Source organism: Clarias gariepinus, chromosome 23, assembly GCF_024256425.1.
Source record: "Clarias gariepinus isolate MV-2021 ecotype Netherlands chromosome 23, CGAR_prim_01v2, whole genome shotgun sequence".
In the NCBI taxonomy this organism is placed as follows: domain Eukaryota; kingdom Metazoa; phylum Chordata; class Actinopteri; order Siluriformes; family Clariidae; genus Clarias; species Clarias gariepinus.
The window spans coordinates 1,708,978-1,730,709 of record NC_071122.1 but is presented as its reverse complement, the minus strand read 5'-3'; the positions used below and the strand labels follow the sequence as shown (position 1 = coordinate 1,730,709).

The window sequence follows — 21,732 nt, the reverse complement described above, 5'->3', positions numbered from 1 at the left end:
CCTTGCACAAGGGCCGAACAGCACAAACATGGAGGAGCTGTGGCTCGAATAGTCAACCTTCTGATCACTAAGTCCTAAAGCCATAAAACACTGAGACATCACTGCCCCGATTACATTACATAATAATTCTAAGAGAATCCTAAGCTACACTTATGCACTTATCCCAGTGTTTCACAAACGCTTAATGCCAGGTAGAACGTTTTTACACTACGCCAGAGCAATGATGAGACTGCCTGAAACACTGGCCACCCAGGAACACCTTTTAATGACACAAACGTGGAAATGGCTTAAAGTGAGGTCAGGGGTGTATGAGGATATGGCAATAACTCCCAGCCGAATTCCTGTAATCTGCAAGTGAAATGAGTAAACTGAATCTCTTACGCAAGTTGGAAATGAGTTATCCAATGATTTTTAAGGATCAGGAGCAATAGGCTTTAAGCCTCCTGGGCCGGGATTGGCGTTCACAGACGTATGGTCTTCTTTAAAACTTTTGCACCATTAAAATGTTTTACTGCGGCTAAGAGTCCTCTCACCATATTGTGTTTTGAAGTTTTCTGTAAATGCCCCTTTACCCTTTATTTACCACAAATTTTATCACTAGTCCTGATTTGAACTTCGAATTCCCCTCATATGAGGATGTGTTATGTTCGCTAATGTGTGGAGATAAACAATAAATCAATTAATTGTTGCAGTGACATTAAATAAATGCAATTAATAGTGAATTCCTTTAGCAGCAGCATCTTTCAGCTCAAAACGTCTTTTCTGGATTTGCCAGCATTTCAAAGATTATCAAGCCTAAAGTTTCTCAAGTAATTTAGACACTAAGATGCTCTGTAGCGACGTATAAAATTAATGATAACTAAAATCAGCAGTACAGACAATTTTATGTTCCCCAGACAAAAAAAATATCACACTTACATTTATCATGTCTTAATGTACAAATTCCATATGCTGCACACCTGAACAAAGGGAACTTTGCATAAAACTGGGTTTGTGTGTCACTGGGGAAATTCAGAAGTTGCCTTTTGTGCTTTATGTTTAAACAGTATATAGTTTTGAGACATAAGGGAATAGGACAAATTTAGGGGATAGTTCAGATTTTTTTCTCATTAAACATAATGTAAGTAATCAAGGCCAAATTTAACAATCCTGTGCAAAAAATACATTTTAAAGTTTAGCTTAGACTCATAGAAAGATACAGTATGAGTCCTAGCATATGAGACCCAATGAGCTAAATCAAGTTGCTATCTTTCAAAGTTGTAGAGTATGTCGTACAAATTTAACTCTTCTTTACCTGGAAACTCTTTTAGTTAACCATGGGCCAATTTCTGGAGAAAGAAAAGAGTTACAGTTACAGGGTTGTAACCCAGATTCCTTACAGCCAGGCTCTGTATGACAAACTGCACAATCTGCACAAACAGTGTGCATAGCAGGAAAATTTATAATGATCAAGAACTACTTTAATGTACTAAAGGCACTTAAAAAAAATCCAAACTATCCTTTTAAATGAAAAAAAGCTTACGGATTTTTTGTTGTTGTTATTAAGGTTTTTATAGTAAGGTAATAAAGTAAAACAAGCTACAATTTTGTCTGGGGAGAAATGTTTTTAGTACAGTATGTACTTTATTATATTAACACACTTTTGCTTTTACTCACTTGGATATACATCTTCAGTTTCTACAAAAATTGCAAATACTGAGGGTGTTGCGATTGGTCAGTTGTCATATCACATCTATTTATAAAGGAAACTGACTATATTATACAGTACACACATCTCCAGTTGTGAATTTGGTGTTAAACAGTACAACAGTACAACAGTATCTAAACACTAAACATCTATACCCCTTCCTTGACATCATAACTTTTTTTATGGCCAAAAGCATATGTTGTACAATTATTATTATTATTACTATTATTATTTTTAAATCACAATGCTGTCTCCTGCTCAATGTTCACCAGCTTGCAAGAAACTTGTGAGGTTTTGGAATCCTGTTCATTCTTGTCTTCATCCTGAAATTGGACAAGTCCATTGTCTTTTTTTCCATTTTGATATGTCTGCCTATCCAGAGTCTTTGACTGAATATGAAAGATGAATGAGAACTTGGTCAGTAAATAGTAATTTTAAGCACCTCCTGAATATAAGCACTTGTATGTACAGTGGTGTGAAAAACTATTTGCCCCCTTCCTGATTTCTTATTCTTTTGCATGTTTGTCACACTTAAATGTTTCTGATCATCAAAAACTGTTAACTATTAGTCAAAGATAACATAATTGAACACAAAATGCAGTTTTTAAATGAAGGTTTACGTTATTAAGGGAGAAAAAAAAAAACTCTACATGACCCTGTGTGAAAAAGTGATTGCCCTCCTTGTTAAAAAATAACTTAACTGTGGTTTATTCAATTCAATTCAATTTTATTTGTATAGCGCTTTTAATGATTTACATCATCACAAAGCAGATTTACACAATCAAAAGAATTAAGTTTGTATGAAATGTGAATGTGTATGAATCAAAATTATATGATTGTCCCTGATGAGCAAGCCGAGGACGACGGCGACAGTGGCAAGGAAAAACTCCCTGAGATGGTAATAGGAAGAAACCTTGAGAGGAACCAGACTCAACAGGGAACCCATCCTCATCTGGAGGAAAACAGATAGCAGGGATTGATGTGCATAATAATATGCGAGACTGAAAGTTCAGTATAAGAGGAGATGTGTAAGATTAAAGTCCAGTTTATTCCTGGAGGCTCAGGTAGACTGTGAAAAATTCCAGTCCTGAACTATTGAGCGACTGAAGTCACAGGTCCTCAGAGAACAGCTGTCTGCATCAGTCGAGGACAGGACCACCTTCATGGAAAAGTGGAACCAACCCCAGTCACCACACGCATTCCAGGCAGACCACACGGGGGCATCCATGTGATGAGATCTCCAACCAGAAGCAGGACTGTTTATCACACCTGAGTTCAATTTCTGTAGTCACCCCCAGGCCTGATTACTGCCACACCTGTTTCAATCAAAAAATCACTTAAATAGGAGCTACCTGACACAGAGAAGTAGACCAAAAGCACCTCAAAAGCTAGACATCATGCCAAGATCCAAAGAAATTCAGGAACAAATGAGAACAAAAGTAATTGAGATCTATCAGTCTGGTAAAGGTTATAAAGCCATTTCTAAAGCTTTGGGACTCCAGCAAACCACAGTGAGAGCCATCATCCACAAATGGCAAAAACATGGAACAGTGGTGAACCTTCCCAGGAGTGGCCGGCCGACCAAAATTACCCCAAGAGCGCAGAGACAACTCATCCGAGAGGCCACAAAAGACCCCAGGACAACATCTAAAGAACTGCAGGCCTCACTTGCCTCAATTAAGGTCAGTGTTCACGACTCCACCATAAGAAAGAGACTGGGCAAAAACGGCCTGCATGGCAGATTTCCAAGGCGCAAACCACTTTTAAGCAAAAAGAACATTAAGGCTCGTCTCAATTTTGCTAAAAAACATCTCAATGATTGCCAAGACTTTTGTAAAAATACCTTGTGGACCGACGAGACAAAAGTTGAACTTTTTGGAAGGTGCGTTTTTCAACTCAAGCTGAAGCGATCTTGGGTGCTGCAGCAGGACAATGACCCAAAACACGCCAGCAAATCCACCTCTGACTAGGCCACTCCAAAGTCTTCATTTTGTTTTTCTTCAGCCATTCAAAGTCCTGACCTGAATCCTATTGAGATGTTGTGGCATGACCTTAAAAAGGCGGTTCATGCTAGAAAACCCTCAAATAAAGCTGAATTACAACAATTCTGCAAAGATGAGTGGGCCAAAATTCCTCCAGAACGCTGTAAAAGACTCGTTGCAAGTTATCGCAAACGCTTGATTGCAGTTATTGCTGCTAAGGGTGGCCCAACCAGTTATTAGGTTCAGGGGGCAATTACTTTTTCACACAGGGCCATGTAGGTTTGGATTTTTTTTCTCCCTAAAAAATAAAAACCATCATTTAAAAACTGCATTTTGTGTTTACTTGTGTTATCTTTGACTAATAGTTAAATGTGTTTGATGATCAGAAACATTTTGTGTGACAAACATGCAAAAGAATAAGAAATCAGGAAGGGGGCAAATAGTTTTTCACACCACTGTATTCTCTTATCTTTCTTCTATACATCTAATCATTAATTTAATTAGGTTGAAATCATGATGATTTCTAAGGCAGAAATTGAAGGAACATTTAAAGCAATGAATCAGGTTTGAATCCATTGCATATAGTTACAGTAAAAAAAAATGGAATGCATAAATATACATGGCGATAAAATGGGAAACATCCATAAACATAAAAAAATAATCTAAAAATATAAATAAGTTCATTAATATTTATTATATAAATATTATGCTCTATATTGTATAACTTGAGTGCTGCTTTCTTACTACATAAAATGAAAAATTTTAAATTTAAAAATAAAGTCTTGAGGCAGCAATGTCCATTACAGTGCTTTCTGGACTTTAGAGGTGATAGAAACAATACGTTCTGCTAAGAAAGTGTAATATTTAATCTTTTAAAAACAATTACTGTAGTACTGGCTGAGTAAGGGTTTATTTAATCTCATAATACAACAGGTTCATTAGCGCACACTATTCACGTAATTTCAGGTATGAGAAATTATGGTGGACATGCAGATGACAGATGATGGCTTGCAGCTTCTACAGCCAGGAAGGTTATACCGTCAGGATTTTAGAAGACACCAGAAAGGATTACTGCATGTTAGAATTACATGATTGAAGCTGAAAAGATGGCTGTCAGGGAGTGGCATTTCATTTTAAACTTGGTTAACGCAGCTAATTTAAGCATGAATTTAGTCATTAAAAATTGTAGTATCAATTGTACAGACTGAATTACTATACAGTATCATTATGCAGATACTGTAGATCATCAATAATGTCCTCAAACCATGATTGAGACTGTTAATTACTCCTGAATATATTAATATTTAAAATTACCTTGAATGTCATCAGGGATTTGGTAATGACCAAACTGTGTTTACTTAAAAATTTAGCCATTCTATATATTTTTGAAGATAAATATTAATTTAACAGAATGAACAAGTCAGAAATGTCTTTTAGGGACATATAGGGTGCGCAGGACCCTCTTGTTTAATAAAGGATAATTTTTTCCCACCCTTTTGGGCTTTTTCGAGGTCTTAACACGCTCAAATAACACACAGCGCAAAGTGCTTGGGTCCGTCATCGTTGCTTGCAACTATATTAGGGCCCAAGCACTATATAATGTGCAGGACCCTCTTGTTTTTCTAAGGTTTCCAAATCTTTTGAACTTTTTAGGGGTCTTAACATGCTCAAAAACTTATTAAAATTGGCAGACAGGTTGCTTTGTGCTGCCATTAGGATGCAACTCAACAGGAGGCCAGTTATTTTGAGTCATTCGCAAAAAAGCACCCATTGGATTTTGAAATACTCCTCCTAGGGAATTTATACGATTGCCACCAAACCGGGCCTGTGTGATCTAAAGACAACAGAGACGCAAAATTGCAGAGTAATTTTTGATATTTTAAATGGGTCAGCCATGATAATGTCTTAAACTTACACCGAAAAGTGGTTAATAACCTTGTGTGGCATTATATTAAATAACATCATATTCAGTGACATCACATTGAGTAACATCATAGTGTGATGCTTTTCATCCAGCATCTGCGGCCTATTCTATATCACAAAAACACACACACGCACGCATACATGTATCACACACATCTCTTTCTCTCTCTCTCTCTCTGTCTTACACACAAACACACTTATACATCACAAACGTTAACATTCACACACAGACATCTCTCACTCTCACACATGTACACACACACGTTCGCGCGCACACACACGTTCGCGCGCACACATACATAGACACACACAGTTGACATGACACATATTTAGGGCCCAGGCTGACATCAGCCCCATTACTTCATATTGTGTGATGTTTGCAAGTTGTGGTGGTGCATCTGGGCAGCAATGGCGCAGAGTGCTTGGGCCCATCATCGTTGCTTGCAACTATATTTTTATAATTTTTTTTTGTCCCACCCTTTTGGGCTTTTTGGGTGTCTTAACATGCTCAAAAACTCATGAAAATTGGCAGACAGGTTGGAATCTGCTGCCATTAGGATGTCTACAAGTCTCGTGACACAAGGCCCTCAAGGGCCCGCAAACGAGATTTTGCTGCATAGCGCATACACACTTGCACACACGAAACCCGGTACACATTTAGAACTTATTGAGCTGAACAGCTCTCGCACTGCATGTCCTGGGCTCAACTCAACAGGAGAACGGTTATTTTGGGTCATTTGCAAAAACGCACCCGATAGATTTTGATATACTCCTCGTAGGGAATTTCTATGATCGTCACCAAACCGGGCCGATGGGATTTAAAGACATTGAGGATGCAAAACTGCGGAGGGATTTTTGATATCTCCAATGGGTCAGCAATGATAATGTCTTAAACTTACACTGAAAAATTAGTAATAACTTTCTGTGTGGCATTATATTGAGTGAACTTATATTCAGTGACACCACGTTCATTGAGTAACATCGTAATGTGAGGCTTTTCTTCCAGCATCTGCGGCCTATTCTACACACATACACATTATAAATGTTTACAACACAGACTCACACACAAACATGCACTAAGACTGGTTCATGTTAATAAATTCTTTACTGTAACATATTTAAAAGTTGCATATTTGAAGGTTTGTTGGCGGTGAAGTGATTGGTCGCTTTACATCTCGTACCTCTCTCCTCATGTTTCCTTCTGTCTCTCCCTTTTAGTTATGCTGTTATAGTTAGTCCTGCCGGAGTGTCTGCTTACACTCTGCAATTTTGCTAAAAACTAAATATACATTCACTTTATACATTGTGTAACAGTGACCATATCTAACTGCCAGCCCTCCTTCTCTTCTACTCTCTCCTCTTCTCTTTCTTCTACTCTTTCTCTTTCACTCTCCCTGTCTCTCTGTCGAGCTATAGATGTCACACCTGAGCTGCCAGTGATCCAGACTCCCTCTGCCCTCTGGACCTGTCTGACCCATCTTGGTGCCCCGCTTCTGGTTGGTGATCTTGTCACATGGATGCCCTGTGTGTCTCTTTGGGACACGTTTAGTGTCTGGGGACGGTTTCACTCTACCATGAAGACGGTTCTGGCCTCGACTGATGTTCACAGCTGTTTCTCTGAGGACTTGGCTGCAGTTGCTCAATAGTTCAGGACTGGAATTTCCTGCGAGTCTACCTGAGTCTCCAATAACTACCTGGACTCCATATTAACATCAATTACCATCAACTGTTAATTGAATAGCTGAACTGCCTGCCACCTACAGTAACACACAGTATGAATGCAGATCAATTCCTGCTTTCCTGGAGGGAATTCCTGCAGGGAGTTTTTCCTTGTCACTGTGGGCCTCGGCTTGTTCATCAGGGACTATCTGACCATTTTGATTTATACACACTCACATTCCATACAAACTTAAATAATTCTTCTGATTGTGTAAAGCTGCTTTGGGACAATGACAATTGTTAAAAGCACTATACAAATAAAATTGAATTGAATTCATGATGTGAATGTGTGTATGTGATGGATGTGTGGTGTGTGTCTGTTTGTACAATTAAGTGTGTAGGTTTGTGTGTGTGTTTGTAGGATATTTAGTGTTTGTCCATGTTTGTGTGTGTGCGCATGTGTGTAGGGTGTGTAGTCTGTGTGTGTGTTTGGTGTGTATATCGCACTGTGAACCAGACTAAATGTTGCACAGTGGGAAATTTAAATGTTTTATATTGTTACATATATTATTTCTGTATATGTTTAAATTGTAAACATGAATGAAGCCATATTAAAAGAACAAGGGGAAATACCTTTATCTAGTGGACACTGTTTAGTACTGCAGGAGTCGGGCCAAAACCATGTCTAGTCAATTGGCTCATAAATGTAAAATATTGTTTTGACCCATTTGAGCATCTGAAAATTATGAAACTAAGCAAATTTACTCACAACTAGTTGTTCTTTCTACGTTAAATGTTTTGAAACATTAGGATGTTCCACTTGTAAGAAATAAGAACATTAGTTCTCCTTAAATTAATACCCTGCCATAGCAACACAATTAAACACATAAAAATCCGCCATGTCTTCAAATTATTGTACCTGATTTTGTATCAAATTAGCTGCAAATTAGTCCCAAAATGTTAGAGCTTTTAAAGGTAAACACTTCCTGCTGCCAGTTGGTGGCGCTATGACTATGTGATCAGCTTTCTACTCTTAACATAATTCTAAGGTTCCATGTACATAACTTAATGTACACAGAAGTTATCAGCCACTTTCTGTTACTTTTTATTCACCATAATTTTAAAGCATCACCACAGCTGAACCATTTGAGATATTAAAAATCCCTTCGCAGTTTTGCACCGTGAATGTGTTGAGATCATATTGGCTTGGATGGTTGGTAATTGTATTAATTCCCTAGGAGAAGTATTTTAAATTCCATTAGGTGCATTTTGCAAACAACTTAAAATAACTGACTTCCTGTGGATTTGACCTAATGACATGCAGCGCAAAACGTTCAGCCAAAAGAGATCTAAATGTATACCGGATTTTGTAAGGATATGTGCAAGTTTGTACGAGGCATGATTTGTACGAGGGCCACGCAACTCTCAGGCATCCTCATGGCGGCAGATTCCAACCTGTCTATCAATTTTCATGAGTTTTTGTGCATTTTAAGACCCCCAAAAGGTGGGAAAAAATATTAATCCTTAGGAAAACAAGAGGGTCCAGCGCACACTATAGTGTTAGGGTCCTAATAATAATAATAAAAAGGGAGAACATGATTGCCACAGAAAAGAAAAAGATTATGGGGCACTTTGCATTGGGACAAATCATTTTTGAGTTACAGGAGTAATGTTAGTAAATTATTTGTCAGAACCTTTTGGACATCGATAAATGTATATATAATTAAATGACAAACATGAAAATTTTACATTTTTAAAATATATTTTCAGTTGAGTTTTTATTCATCATTTTGAAACCAAGAAACCCTCAACTGCAAAAGTCGACAATGTGCAAATCCACAAAAATTTTATTGAATCAGCTCAACATTCTACCTCTTATTAGTGTGCTAGAATGGAAACATTACCTTCTGCTCCAGAGGAGTAACACAGCACAGCTTCTCTTTGTAGCGCTCAGGCAGAAAAAAGAGCAGCACTCCCATTACAGGGTAAACAGTACCGGGAGTCACCTCCTTCTCCTTCCAGGGTCCTGATCATAAGCACAGATTAAATATGAATAACAGCTCTAGTACATTTTACTGTGTGTCCCACTCCATTTTTTACTCCACTTTGTTGTTTATATAACTGGTTGAGCCACCCAGAACTTTAACTGATTAAGCACCTTGGACTTGCTGATTAGTCTGACTTTCACTGTAAATTATGGAACTTTTACAAACAAGTGTGTACCTTTAAAACTTATGTCCAATCGATTGAGTTTGTGCTTTAGCTAAGGTTATGAATAATTAACTAAATAAGAGATTGAAGTTTTAGATTTTTAATACATTTAAAAAACAAATTCTTAAATACATACATACATACATACAGACATACACACACACACACAGACATACACACACACACACAGACATACACACCTACACACACACACACACATACATTAAATTGGCCTTAATGTCACATTAAAGTCATCACAACCCATAATATCAGAGTGAAAAACTTATGTTTCTTTTTAAGTATTAGAATACATAAATACACTGTGTACACTTTTAATACCCATCACGGGTATAACACAACATTATAAAATGAGTATAGCAAAGTAATAACCAAGTCCAAAAGAATACACTCCTCCATGGAGCTCTGTCATCACCCTCTGCCATGCCTGGCCGTTTGCTACATAGTCTCTCCTAGAATGAAGTAAACCCCCATGCATGCTCTAAAATCTTATCTGCAGTGTCTTTTAATCTAAGAAAAGCATGACTAACACTTCTAAAACACTCTGCCAATTCTTCATTTTAAAAAATCCCCTTAGCGGCTGGTCCCTAAAACAAAATGGCCAAACCAGCCTAACCTGTTCCTGATAAAAATCATTTATTATTTTCAGGTTTCAGATCAATACAACATTTCATTGTTAGTAATGACTTGGTCCCATGTGGTTTTAGACCTAAACAGAATGGATTATTATGCAAACCTTTATGAGATTAAGCAAAAAGGTTTTGAGAATAATCAGCTACAGTATTTACTAACACCATTTGTTTATAAGTTTACCTTTCTCAGAGAGCGGTGATGTCTCCTGGGAGTTACTTGTCTTTGAGGAGACTCTGAATATGTCTTGGTATCTGAACCAGCTTAAACTCCTACTCTTTTTCTCGCCGAAGAGATTTTTAACAATTGCCTTTCATTGTTTTTCACATGTACTGGAATTACATGGCCATGTTTTTTGGAGATGGCAAAGTAATCATGTCTACACTGGTCCAGAAGTTGGTCTAGAAACTCAGTGCACATATACAGTGCTGTGATAAAGTATTTGCCCCTTTCTTTTAAGGGCCCAAGCGCTATAGGACTCTCTTGTTTTCCTAGGGTTTTTTTTTTTCCCCTACTTCCAGGCTTTTTAGGCGTCTTAACATGCTCAAAAACTCATGAAAATTGGCAGACAGATTGAAATCTGCTGCCATTAAGATGCCTGAGAGTCAGGGGCCCCCCACAAGAGATTTTAAAAGGATTTTTGATTTTACCAAACAGGTCAGGTGCGACTTAAACTTGCGCTGAAAAGTAATTAATAACTTTGTGTGGCATTATATTAGGTGACACATTCAGTGACATCATGTTCAGTGACATCATATTGAGTAACATCAATAATTTATTTATTTATTTTGTACATTTGTCATCCTGATTAAGATCATCCAAATTGGATTTAAGTCCAGAGTTAGGCTAGGCCACTGCAAAACCTTCCACTTTGCATTCACGGTGCAGCACTGCTGGGAAATAATGTTAATTTTATAAAATGCTGTATTAGTTCTACGCCAGATGTAACCGCACGCACACCTTCCACAAAGTTCAACTTTTGTCTCAGCCGTCCACAAAATATTTGCCCAAATGTCTTGGGGATGATGTTCGTGGCAAATGTGAGACGAGCCTTATGTCCATCTCCCATGGATGCCATTTTGCTCAGTCGCTCTCTTATTGTTGATTGATGATCAATGAGTCAAGTGTGGCCTGCAGTTCTTTAAATGTTGTTCTGGGTTCTTTTATGAGCTTCTGGATGAGTTGTCATTGTGCTCTTCATTCGCAGGAGTCTCAAAGACATTGAAATGGTTTTGTAATCCTTACCAGACTAATACATGTCAATTACTTTGTTTCACATCTCTTTCTTTAAATCGGGGAATAAAGTGAGTTGGTCTTAACTTTGTCTGGCAGGTTCTATTCAAGTGATTTTTTGATACTACCAGGTCTGGCAGTACTGAGGCCTGGATGCGGCAAGTGAAATTTAAGTCAGCTTTACATTAAACAAAAATGTGATTAATCACAGTTTATTCCTGATTTAGAAGGGGTTGGGGTAAAAGAGAAGTTTGGACAGCTTTTTTCCTTTAATAAATGAAATCATTAAAAAAATGCATATTGTTTTTACCTAGGTTATCTTTGAGAAATATAAAAATTTGTGCAAAAAAATAAAAAATAATAATAAAAATAAAAATCAGGAAGAGGCAAATACTTTTTCACGGCACTGTACCTATGCCTTTAATGTCAAGTTCTGTTCAGATGTGTCCTCGCTTGTTCTGATCTGATGGGCATATCGCTGTCCTTAGTAGTTTGGACATTCCATGCCACTATGTTCAAACGTTGTTTTTTCCCTTTTAAGAGTGATGATGATAATTTATCATTTCTGTTGGATTTCCTGGATTCAGTAGCATTGTGGCTAGAAGTGGTGTTTAAAGAGTGCTGATGTTTGGCATAACAGCTCTAGTACATTTTACTGTGTGTCCCACTCCATTTTTTACTCCACTTTGTTGTTTATATAACTGGTTGAGCCACCCAGAACTTTAACTGATTAAGCACCTTGGACTTGCTGATTAGTCTGACTTTCACTGTAAATTATGGAACTTTTACAAACAAGTGTGTACCTTTAAAACTTATGTCCAATCGATTGAGTTTGTGCTTTAGCTAAGGTTATGAATAATTAACTAAATGAGAGATTGAAGTTTTAGATTTTTAATACATTTAAAAAACAAATTCTCAAATGCTTATTGTAAAACATAACACTTGGATTATTGCGTGTAGATTAAGGGCAAAACTGAATTAAACTATTTACTTTATTAAACCATAAATTAAATTTATAATGTATTAAAATAATATATTATAGAATATGTTTTTATCTGGGTTTCCAAATAGATTAGTTGTAAACATAAAATCCTAGTCTGTGTTGTTGAATAGTGTAAACAGCTTCACATACCAGTGAGCAGGCTGACCAACAGTCCTACCACTACAACTGTGGCCGAGTTGTGAGCACTGTACCACATGTAGGACAACGAATAGAGGGCCTGCAATCCAGTGGGCCTACAGAGACACAGGGGTATTTTATTATTCACCTCATAACATTTTTTTTTGATCAGTTTAATTCAAGTGACACTTTAAAAAAACTCTGAACAAAAATGCCTGTGTTTACCTGATAAATCATGATCTAGATAAATTTATTCATTTAATAAACCATCCATACTTAGCTGTGATGTATATAAAAAGATGACAACACAAAACCACACAAAATGATTTTATATATTTTTTTAAAGTTTGTAAAATGTATCGCATAATTGAATGATTATACACCTCTGCTTAAGATTTCACAAAAAAGGTTTAAGAAAACACTACACCAGTAAGCTTCTTCACATTTACCTTGGTTTTGTTGTAGTAGATGTAATGAGCGTAGTCAAGAAAGCAGTTGTGTTGCCGGTATCATGAATGATTGTGGTGTTTAATAAGGGTGGACTTGCTGCTTGCATGCGGGAGACAAAACTACCAATGCCTATCCAGAAAGCCATTATCAGTCCTGCTACCAAACCAGATACTGCTCCCTGGAAGTATAGACAAATATACATGCCTCAATTCTCATCATAAAACAAATGTTGATGGTGGCTGGAAATGGTGTTTAAAGATTGCTGACTTTTGGCACAGCTCTGGTACATTGCACTGTGTGCACCACTTCACTTGTTACTCCACTTTGTTGTTTATATAACTGTTGTATAACAATAATGTTGCAGAATCACACTCGTAATAACACTGTTGTACTGATTATTATGACTGCAATTATGTGACCTTGTGTCTACAGCCGAATCACAGCCATGTTAATATAAAGAAACAATGGCTCTCTAGTGGGTAATGTTGTTTAATTATACTAATGCTGCAAGATAAATGTTTCTACTGTTAAGGGAAAAGAGAAACAACGCACTTACGATAGAATTGGCCCAGGGAAAGAACATGCCTAGACAGAAGACGCCAAGAAGAGGCCCACCGACCATGCCAAAAATACTAAGTGCAGCCTAAAAGAACACAGGATGATAAAAGTAAAATAAAAACATAAAGACAAAGTTTAATGTCGCAAACTTGAAAAATTTTATAATTGTCACTTTTAAACCTTTGTTATAATGTACATTATTGCAAGACAATATTCACAATACTATACATTTTGTGATAAACTCGTTAAGGACTAAATTCATAGCAGCACATTAGAGTTAAAATTAATAAAATAATATGGACAAAATACAGAAAACCAGTAAATAATGTACATTTAAATGACAAGCAATCAGATTTCCCTGTTAAAGTGTATTTTTATTCAAATACAATTTTTTTAAATTATTAAAAAAAATATATATATTTTTTACACCTCTCATATGACTCATCTGGGTGTACAGAGCTATGACTAAAAAAACGGTCCCAAAATGACCATCTAAACAGAGATTATAAAATAATCATGATTACTACATTATTATAGTATTTGCATTCTTTATATTGCAAACAAACAGACTAGTCCATACCTGTAACACAGAGCCCATTAGAGACGCGATGTAAGCCATCGCTAAACACACCAGTCCATAGCCAAGAGCTGGGACAAACAAAGCAAAGATTCTTCAAAACCTTGATGTTTGGTGTACTAGCTTCAATTTTATGAAAGCAAATAACAATACGTAAAATGCTATATTTCTGCTGCTACAATGCACATGATTAAAAAATTTTATCACTTACTGTACTATTCACACTCAGGGATATGGAACGGCTGTAAACTGTGCAATTTATCAATGGGGTTTATTTTATTTGTAATTCAATCATGTCCATGATGTGGTTTTTAAAGACAAACTGAGAAATCTAATAAACATTGCAGTGTCCCTTTTTTAGACAGTGTCTTGGTAATGAAACTGAATTAAGAGTAATCTCAGGAGATGATGGTTAGAAAACCAACATGACATTCATTTTCATATACAAAGGCCTGTCAGACATTTCTCAACAAATCAACTGGTTAAAGTCACAGACAGGCATTGCTTTTTGAACAGAACAAGTATAAACAACTACTACTGTGGCCCAGTACAGTATGTAGAAGAGAAAGCCACTGCATATTAAAACACAAGAATAGACTACCCAATGTTTATAATTAATAAATTATACAGACATTTACAAATTAATAATGTAACCAACAAGCATTAGCAACTGTATATTCACCATCATTGCATAGAAGTTTGTGTGGTTAAACTAGTATTGACATGATAAACACATGTCTAGAGTCTTATATCATGGGTAGTGTCCTAATTAAATTTTTTAATTATGATTATTTATGAGGTATCAGAGTTTAAAGCATTTCTGCATCTCAATAAAAGGGTTCTTATGTATCTCATGAATGTCAAAATAGCTTTCTCAGACAGTTACAGCTGCAGTGAACAAACCAGAAACCCAGGAGCTGTGGTGTAGATATAAGGAAGAAATGTGCAAGTAGTCTGCTCCCCTGGGTGGGAGAGTTAAATCATGGCTCACCGAGGACTTTGGATAGCAGCGTAGCTCGAGCTTCTGTCATGGTGGGATAAAAGGGCTTAATCAGATCTTCCATGGTAACTGTCGCCAGCGAGTTGAAGGCAGATGAAATAGTGCTTTGGAAAAAAAAAAAAAAAAAAAAAGAAAGATGATGATGGCCAAACACCAAATATTAGCTTTTTGATTAATTTATTTATAAGCCTTTTACCTGAGAGCACCACTGAAAAGACAAGCAACAAACAGTCCAGGCAAACCAGGAAGGTCTCTGAGCACATCCATCACAAAATACAACACCATCTAAAGAAAGAGTATTTTTTTTTTGCATTTTACTTTTTTAGCATCTTATGGTGAACAATATCTAACTAGCAGGCAAAGACAGCTGAGGTCAAAAGTCTGCATAGTCATCATAAACATGAAAATCATATTAATAATGGGCTGTTAATGATTTCCTTAAACTGGTCATTTCTGGAGAAAGTTTGCAATTGTACATCATGTATCTCTAAAAAAAAAAAAGAGAACCCCAAGAATTTGGTGTACAATTTATTTTGTGTTTTCTGAAATCAACTCAGGGTCAAAGATATACATACACCCATTAAGATAATAAAGTCAGTGCTCCTGAGAGTCCATAAATTACTTTAAATTTTGCCAAGCTTGAGGTCTTTCATCTTTCTATTAGTGATGAGGGACTCCAGCTGGTAGCTTCTCTGCAAGATTGTGTACTCGCTCAATTGAACAACAGCCAGTATATGAATGGAAAGTCCAAGGAGCTCAGCGCAGATCTGAGAAAGAGGATGGTAGACATCAGAAACATCTCTTAGAGGTATTTCTAAACAACTGCGGATTCCTAGATTGGGCGGTAAAGTCACTTAGCCTAGGTTTGGATGACAATCCAAACTGTTACCCGCAGTTGAGAAGAAATTGTCTCTAATGGTCAGGAACAACCTAAGAAACCAAGGCACAGACCTGCCATGAACTGGAAGCTACCAGAACACCATCATTGTCTACAGTCAAGCCAGTTTTACATTACTATGGACTAAAAGGCTGCTGTCCAAAAAAGAAGCTCCTGCTGCTCTGCTAAAAGTTGCAGCTGACCGCATGAACAAAGAAAAGCCATCTAGAGGAGGCTTTTGACCAGGGGTTGTGGTTGGAGGTTTAAAGGTGAGGCATGATGGTGGTAACATCATGCTCTGGGGCTGCACACACCAGTTCCACTGGCATCAACACAGCCCCAGAGCATGATGTTACCACCATTTGTCTTTATGATCAGTACACTTACTGTGCAAAGTGGATACAATCATAAAGACGGACGAGAACCTCAAAATTATTTAGAAGAATCTCACAGGTCAGTTCCAGCACCTTTGCTAAGCAACACAAGGGACCTTCAAACAACCCAAAATAAATTGAGTATTGTGCTCCTAATTTTTGAGGATTTTCTTCTATTAAAGAAGTCGTACGATGATTTTGCCCTTTATAAAGTTCAGTACTGGTATCAGCGATATCAGGTATAAGTATCAGCGAGAATGAAAGGAAAGGTGTACAGGACAGTGGTGAGACCAGCGATGCTCTACGGCTTAGAGACAGTGGCACTGAAGAATAGACAGGAGGCAGAGTTGGAGGTAGCAGAGCTGAAGATGTTGAGGTTCTCCTTGGGAGTGACAAGGATGGATAGGATCAAGAATGAGTTTATCAGAGGGACAACCCATGTTAGATGTTTTGGAGATAAAGTCAGAGAGGCCAGATTGAGGTGGTTTGGACATGTTCAAAGGAGAGATTGTGAATATATTGGTAGAAGGATGCTGAGGTTGGAACTGCCAGGCAGGAGGTCTAGAGGAAGACCAAAGAGGAGATTTATGGATGCAGTGAGGGAGGACATGAAGTTAGTTGGTGTGAGAGAAGAGGATGCAGAGGATAGGGTTAGATGGAGGCAAATGATTCGCTGTGGCGACCCCTGTTAGGGAACAGCCGAAAGACAAAGAAGAAAAGACTGGATTTTATTAACCACTTAAAGATGGTTAATAAAAGGTCTTATATGAGATCAAAAAGTTCTAAAATTAGATCTGCTTACAAGCTCTATATACTCCCTCAGACGCCTTAAAAGCTGGGAGTAAATTTTTTTTATTGACAGTCTTGTCTCTGGGGACAAATTCTTGATGCACAATGCCGCCAATGCAAACTAACTGCTTCCAAAAAAAGACGAGTTTGCACTTGGTCAAGCTGTGGACTGTACCGTATGACACAACGACAATGGCAGCAATGTTGTGGATTGTACTCCGACGGACATCATGCACAAGTTGCCGAATGGTTTTCGGGAGTTAAGCTTGTCTTCCTAATCTCTCACCATCTTCCCACCATCTATTTAGTCTAACTTTCTGTCCATGATGAAATAACAGACGTAGTAATGCACATGGTCCGAGTTGCACAGCTCACAATGTACACAGGAAGATGTCTTTTGGCACACTGACTTATAGAGGTACTCCCTGCGACTGTGCGTGCAGTCTTGTGCTGCCATCTGTTGGCGTGTTACAAAAGTAGACTTGAAACTTTTTAATACTGCCTCGTAAGGAGACATTGAAAATAAAGAAAAAACTTTCTGAAAAGATATGTTACCTGGTCATTGGTCTGGACAAAGCCTTTGTCCAAAGGACTGTCTTCGCCATAGCGGGCAAACATGACCAGCCCCATGAGACAACCCAGTGCTAGGACTATCTGCTGGCATGGAAAGACCACATAGCAGGACCTGTGAGAGGATGAACACAAGAGTATTTTTTTTTTTTTTGCAAAAGGCTTTAATAAAACAAATTGTTACATACACACACATATATATATATATATATATATATATATATATATATATATATATATACATACATACATACACACACTTTATTGCATAAATACCATAAATTACCAAAATGGATCTCACACAAATACACACAAGATTGTGTGCTTATTAATTTTTATACCGTCAGCCTAAAATAAGTTGGCTATTACCTCAGTGCAGCTTTTGACACCATTGATCACAGTATTCTCCTTCACAGGTTGGAAAATGTAGTAAAAATTAAGGTAATGGCCCTCTCCTCACTCAGATCCTATTGAACTGATCGTTATCAGTTCATAGATCTAAATGGTGACTATTCTGCATGTTCTCAAGTGGAGTTTGGTGTTCCACAGGGTTCACTTGTAGGCCCACTGCTTTTTTCTCTTTACATGCTACATCTGGACAACATAATTCATAAGCATGGTATTAGTTTTCATTGTTATGCTAATGATAACCAGTTATATGTCTTAGCAAAACCAGATAAGAAATCCTGATAAGACAGGAAGTTCTAGTCACAGGACCACAAGCAGTTGGAAGCAAGCTTTTTAACCACACTGTAACTTTAAATGGCCTTTCTGTTTCATCAAGTGCAACAGTGTGAAAAGACCTTGGTGTGATTATAGATTCCAGCCTTTCATTTAAAGCTCATGTAGATAATATAACCAGGATAGCATTCCTTCACCTCAGAAATATTGCCAAGATAAGGAATATATCATCACTAAATAGTGCAGAAAAACTAGTTCATGCTTTTATCACCTCTAGGTTGGACTATTGTAATGCCTTACTGTCTGGTTGTTCAACTAGGTGCATAAACAAGTTTCAGTTAGTCCAGAATGCAGGAGCGAGAGTCCTCACTAGAACCAGAAGATATGAGCATATCACCCCTATCTTATCCCCACTGCATTGGCTCCCTGTGAAATTTTGCACGATTTTAAAATCATGTTATTGATGTATAAAGCATTAAATGGTCTCGCGCCAGAGTATCTATCTGAGTAAACTGCTATTGTCTTACGATCCGCCACGCCTACTTCGATCAAAGGGTGCAGGCTGCTTGTCAGTACTGTGTATTATGAAAACTACAGAAGGGGGCAGAGCTTTTTCTTACAAAATCCCAAAGTTATGGAATAGTCTTGCCAATTAATGTTCGGGACTCAGACACAGTCTCAGTGTTTAAGTCTAGGCTAAAAACCTATTTATTTAGCCAAGCATTTTTGTGAACAGATTTGCCCTAGGTAAAGGAGCAGATCTGGGGGACTCAACTATCGAGTATTATGGTGAACTAGTATGTTAAGATGTTATGGGCTGTCTTTCCCACTCTCATTGGTCACTAAGGTTTGTTGACAGTGAAGTGATTGGTCGCTTTACATCTTAGGAAACCTCATGCCTGACTTTCCTTCTGGCTCTCCCTTTTAGTTATGCTGTCATAGTTAGGCCTGCCGGAGTCCCTGCTTACACTCTGCAATTTTGCTAAAAACTAAATTTACCCTTACTTTATACATTGTGTAACAGTGACCATATCTAACTGCCATCTCTCCTTCTCTTCTCCTCTCTCTCTTTCACTCTCCCTGTCTCTCTTTCGAGCTACACATGTCACTCCTGATCCAGACCCCCTCTGCCCACCATCTTGGTGTCCCTCTCCTGGCTGTAGATCTCGGTGCATGGATGCCCAGGGTGGTCATCCTGGGATGCGTGTGGTGATTGTGGATGGTTCCACTTTTCCACTAAGGCAGTCCTGGCCTCGGCTGATGCTGACAGCTGTTCTCTGAGGGGTCTGCAGTTACTCGATAGTTCAAGACTAGAGTTTCCTATGGTCTACCTGAGCCTCCAATAATGAAATAGAATCCAAATTAACTTAAACACATCTCCTGTTATACTGAACTTCCAGTCTCACACAGTATGATGCAGATCAATCGCTTTTCACCCAAACCTGTTAAGTCTGGTTCCTCTCAAGGTTTCTTCCTACTGCCACCTCAGAGGGGTTTTTCCTTGCCACTCGTCCTCGGCTCGCTCATCAGGGACAATCTTATCATTTTGATTTATACACATTCATGTTTCATACAAACTTTTTTCGATTGTGTAAAGCTGCTTTGCGACAATGTAAATTGTTAAAAGCACTATACAAATAAAATTGAATTGAACTGAATATTACTGACATGATGGCCTCTCTTTCAGAACGTGAGCTGAGGTATCTCTGGACTTGAGCCTGGTTTACACCATAGAGTGCCAGCATGAGGAAGATGCCCCCAACAGCCAACGTCCAAAATGTGTGTCTCTCCAGGGGATCAGGATTCAGTCTGAAGGGTCAGACACAGGAGTGACAGAGAAAGGACACCACACAATGTAGAGTAGGTAGTATGGCACCAGACATACTTTCAAGCTTTCAGACAATAAAACTGGCTCTAGTGTTTTAAATACTGTGCATGCCAACAATTAAAATCAAACTCACTCGATGCCTGAGATGCGGCTGCCATTCTGGGCTTTCATCCACACCTCACGAATACCACCTGCCTGGTGGGCACCCACCACAATCACAGCCAGCTGCCCAGCAAACATCACAATTGTCTGGAATACATCTGTCCAAATGACAGCTTTCAGGCCACCCTTGAAGTATTAACAAAATTGGATTATTATTTTAAAATAAACTGGTGGAGCTCTGTCTGAGTACAGAGATTCATACATTTACTTATGAGCTGATTGAAGCGGCATTGCTGGGATGAGGCTTTGCAAGACACTCAATACTTAATGATGTGTTCAGCTCATTTATCACTAAATGTTTTATTGTTAAATGCTTTTATTATATATTGTTAAAATTCTCAAAAGGTAATAGAGTTAATGGACTTAAATAAAAAAACATCTCAATGCTTCCAAAAGGTGTACTTGGTCATGTGATTAGACCATATTATAGTATCTGAGTAAGAAACATGTTGACACAGCTGAAAAGAAAGAGACATGAACAGTCATATCCTGCAAAGTAGAGACGTAAAGCATTACTAAATACTTTTAAATCAGTGTTGATTACATGATTTTTTTGCAATTCACATAAATTTGCTAAAAATTGTTTTTGTCAGTATTTCCAGTTTCATGCATTACCACAAATTTTACGTTTTTATAAACAAAAACTTTTATACACTAGCTGGCCAAAAAATATTTCATTTCAATCACCTTTAGTTTGATTACAGCACATGATGTGGTTTCCAGTTCATGTGTGACAATAATTCCTCATGCTCCCAGAACCACTCATAACTGGGTCATGGAATTAGGCCATGCCATCAAAACTCTATAGATGTGATAACCTAGTCATTCAGTACATTCAGGTCGTCAGCTGACTTTGTTTTATCGCCAGATAACTTTGCTGAGTCTAGACCTAAGCAACTAAAGCAACCCCAGATCATAAAACTTCCTCCAGAGACCTGTACAGTGGCCACTATGCATGATTGGTGCATCACTTTATGAGCTTCACCAAACTTAAAGCCATCGAATAAATTTTTTTTGCCGATTTTCTCCCCCCGAATTTAGTTGTGTCCTATTTTTTCCGTCCCACATTAAGCTACTACTACCGACTATGATGCATTTCCTCCGAACCACGTGACGTCAGCCAACCACATCTTTTCGAACTGCTCGCTCACACACTGTTGGGGGCGGCATAACAATATATTGTTGTATATATGGGACAGCGCTATATATTGCGGGAAAAACATGCAAACTCCATGCACACAGACTCAAAGCAGGAATCAAACCTACGACCCTGGAGGTGCAAGTCTACAGTAAAGATTAAGTAAACAAAACTTTTTTATATTAAAATGGCTATGCCTCTGTACTAGGGGTGTAAGTGTACACAAAAGTAGCATTCCATAGATTTTTACAAACCGGATTCCAAA

At 37.8% G+C, this 21,732-nt stretch overlaps 1 protein-coding gene across 1 annotated transcript in view; it reads right to left on the bottom strand.

The window, feature by feature from the left end:
* Positions 1–432: 432 nt before the first annotated feature.
* slc5a6a (solute carrier family 5 member 6a) overlaps positions 433–21,732 on the bottom strand; it is a 35,264-nt gene continuing 13,964 nt past the window's right edge. Inside the window, exons 6-16 of the mRNA XM_053484272.1 lie at positions 20,301–20,455; positions 20,008–20,148; positions 17,644–17,773; positions 15,245–15,333; positions 15,040–15,152; positions 14,052–14,119; positions 13,470–13,556; positions 12,913–13,091; positions 12,476–12,579; positions 9,156–9,277; positions 433–2,076 (exon numbers count right to left, since the gene is read on the bottom strand). Coding sequence (XP_053340247.1) covers positions 1,927–2,076; positions 9,156–9,277; positions 12,476–12,579; positions 12,913–13,091; positions 13,470–13,556; positions 14,052–14,119; positions 15,040–15,152; positions 15,245–15,333; positions 17,644–17,773; positions 20,008–20,148; positions 20,301–20,455 — 1,338 coding nt within the window. The 3' untranslated portion in view covers positions 433–1,926. The remainder of the gene's footprint in view (positions 2,077–9,155; positions 9,278–12,475; positions 12,580–12,912; positions 13,092–13,469; positions 13,557–14,051; positions 14,120–15,039; positions 15,153–15,244; positions 15,334–17,643; positions 17,774–20,007; positions 20,149–20,300; positions 20,456–21,732) is intronic.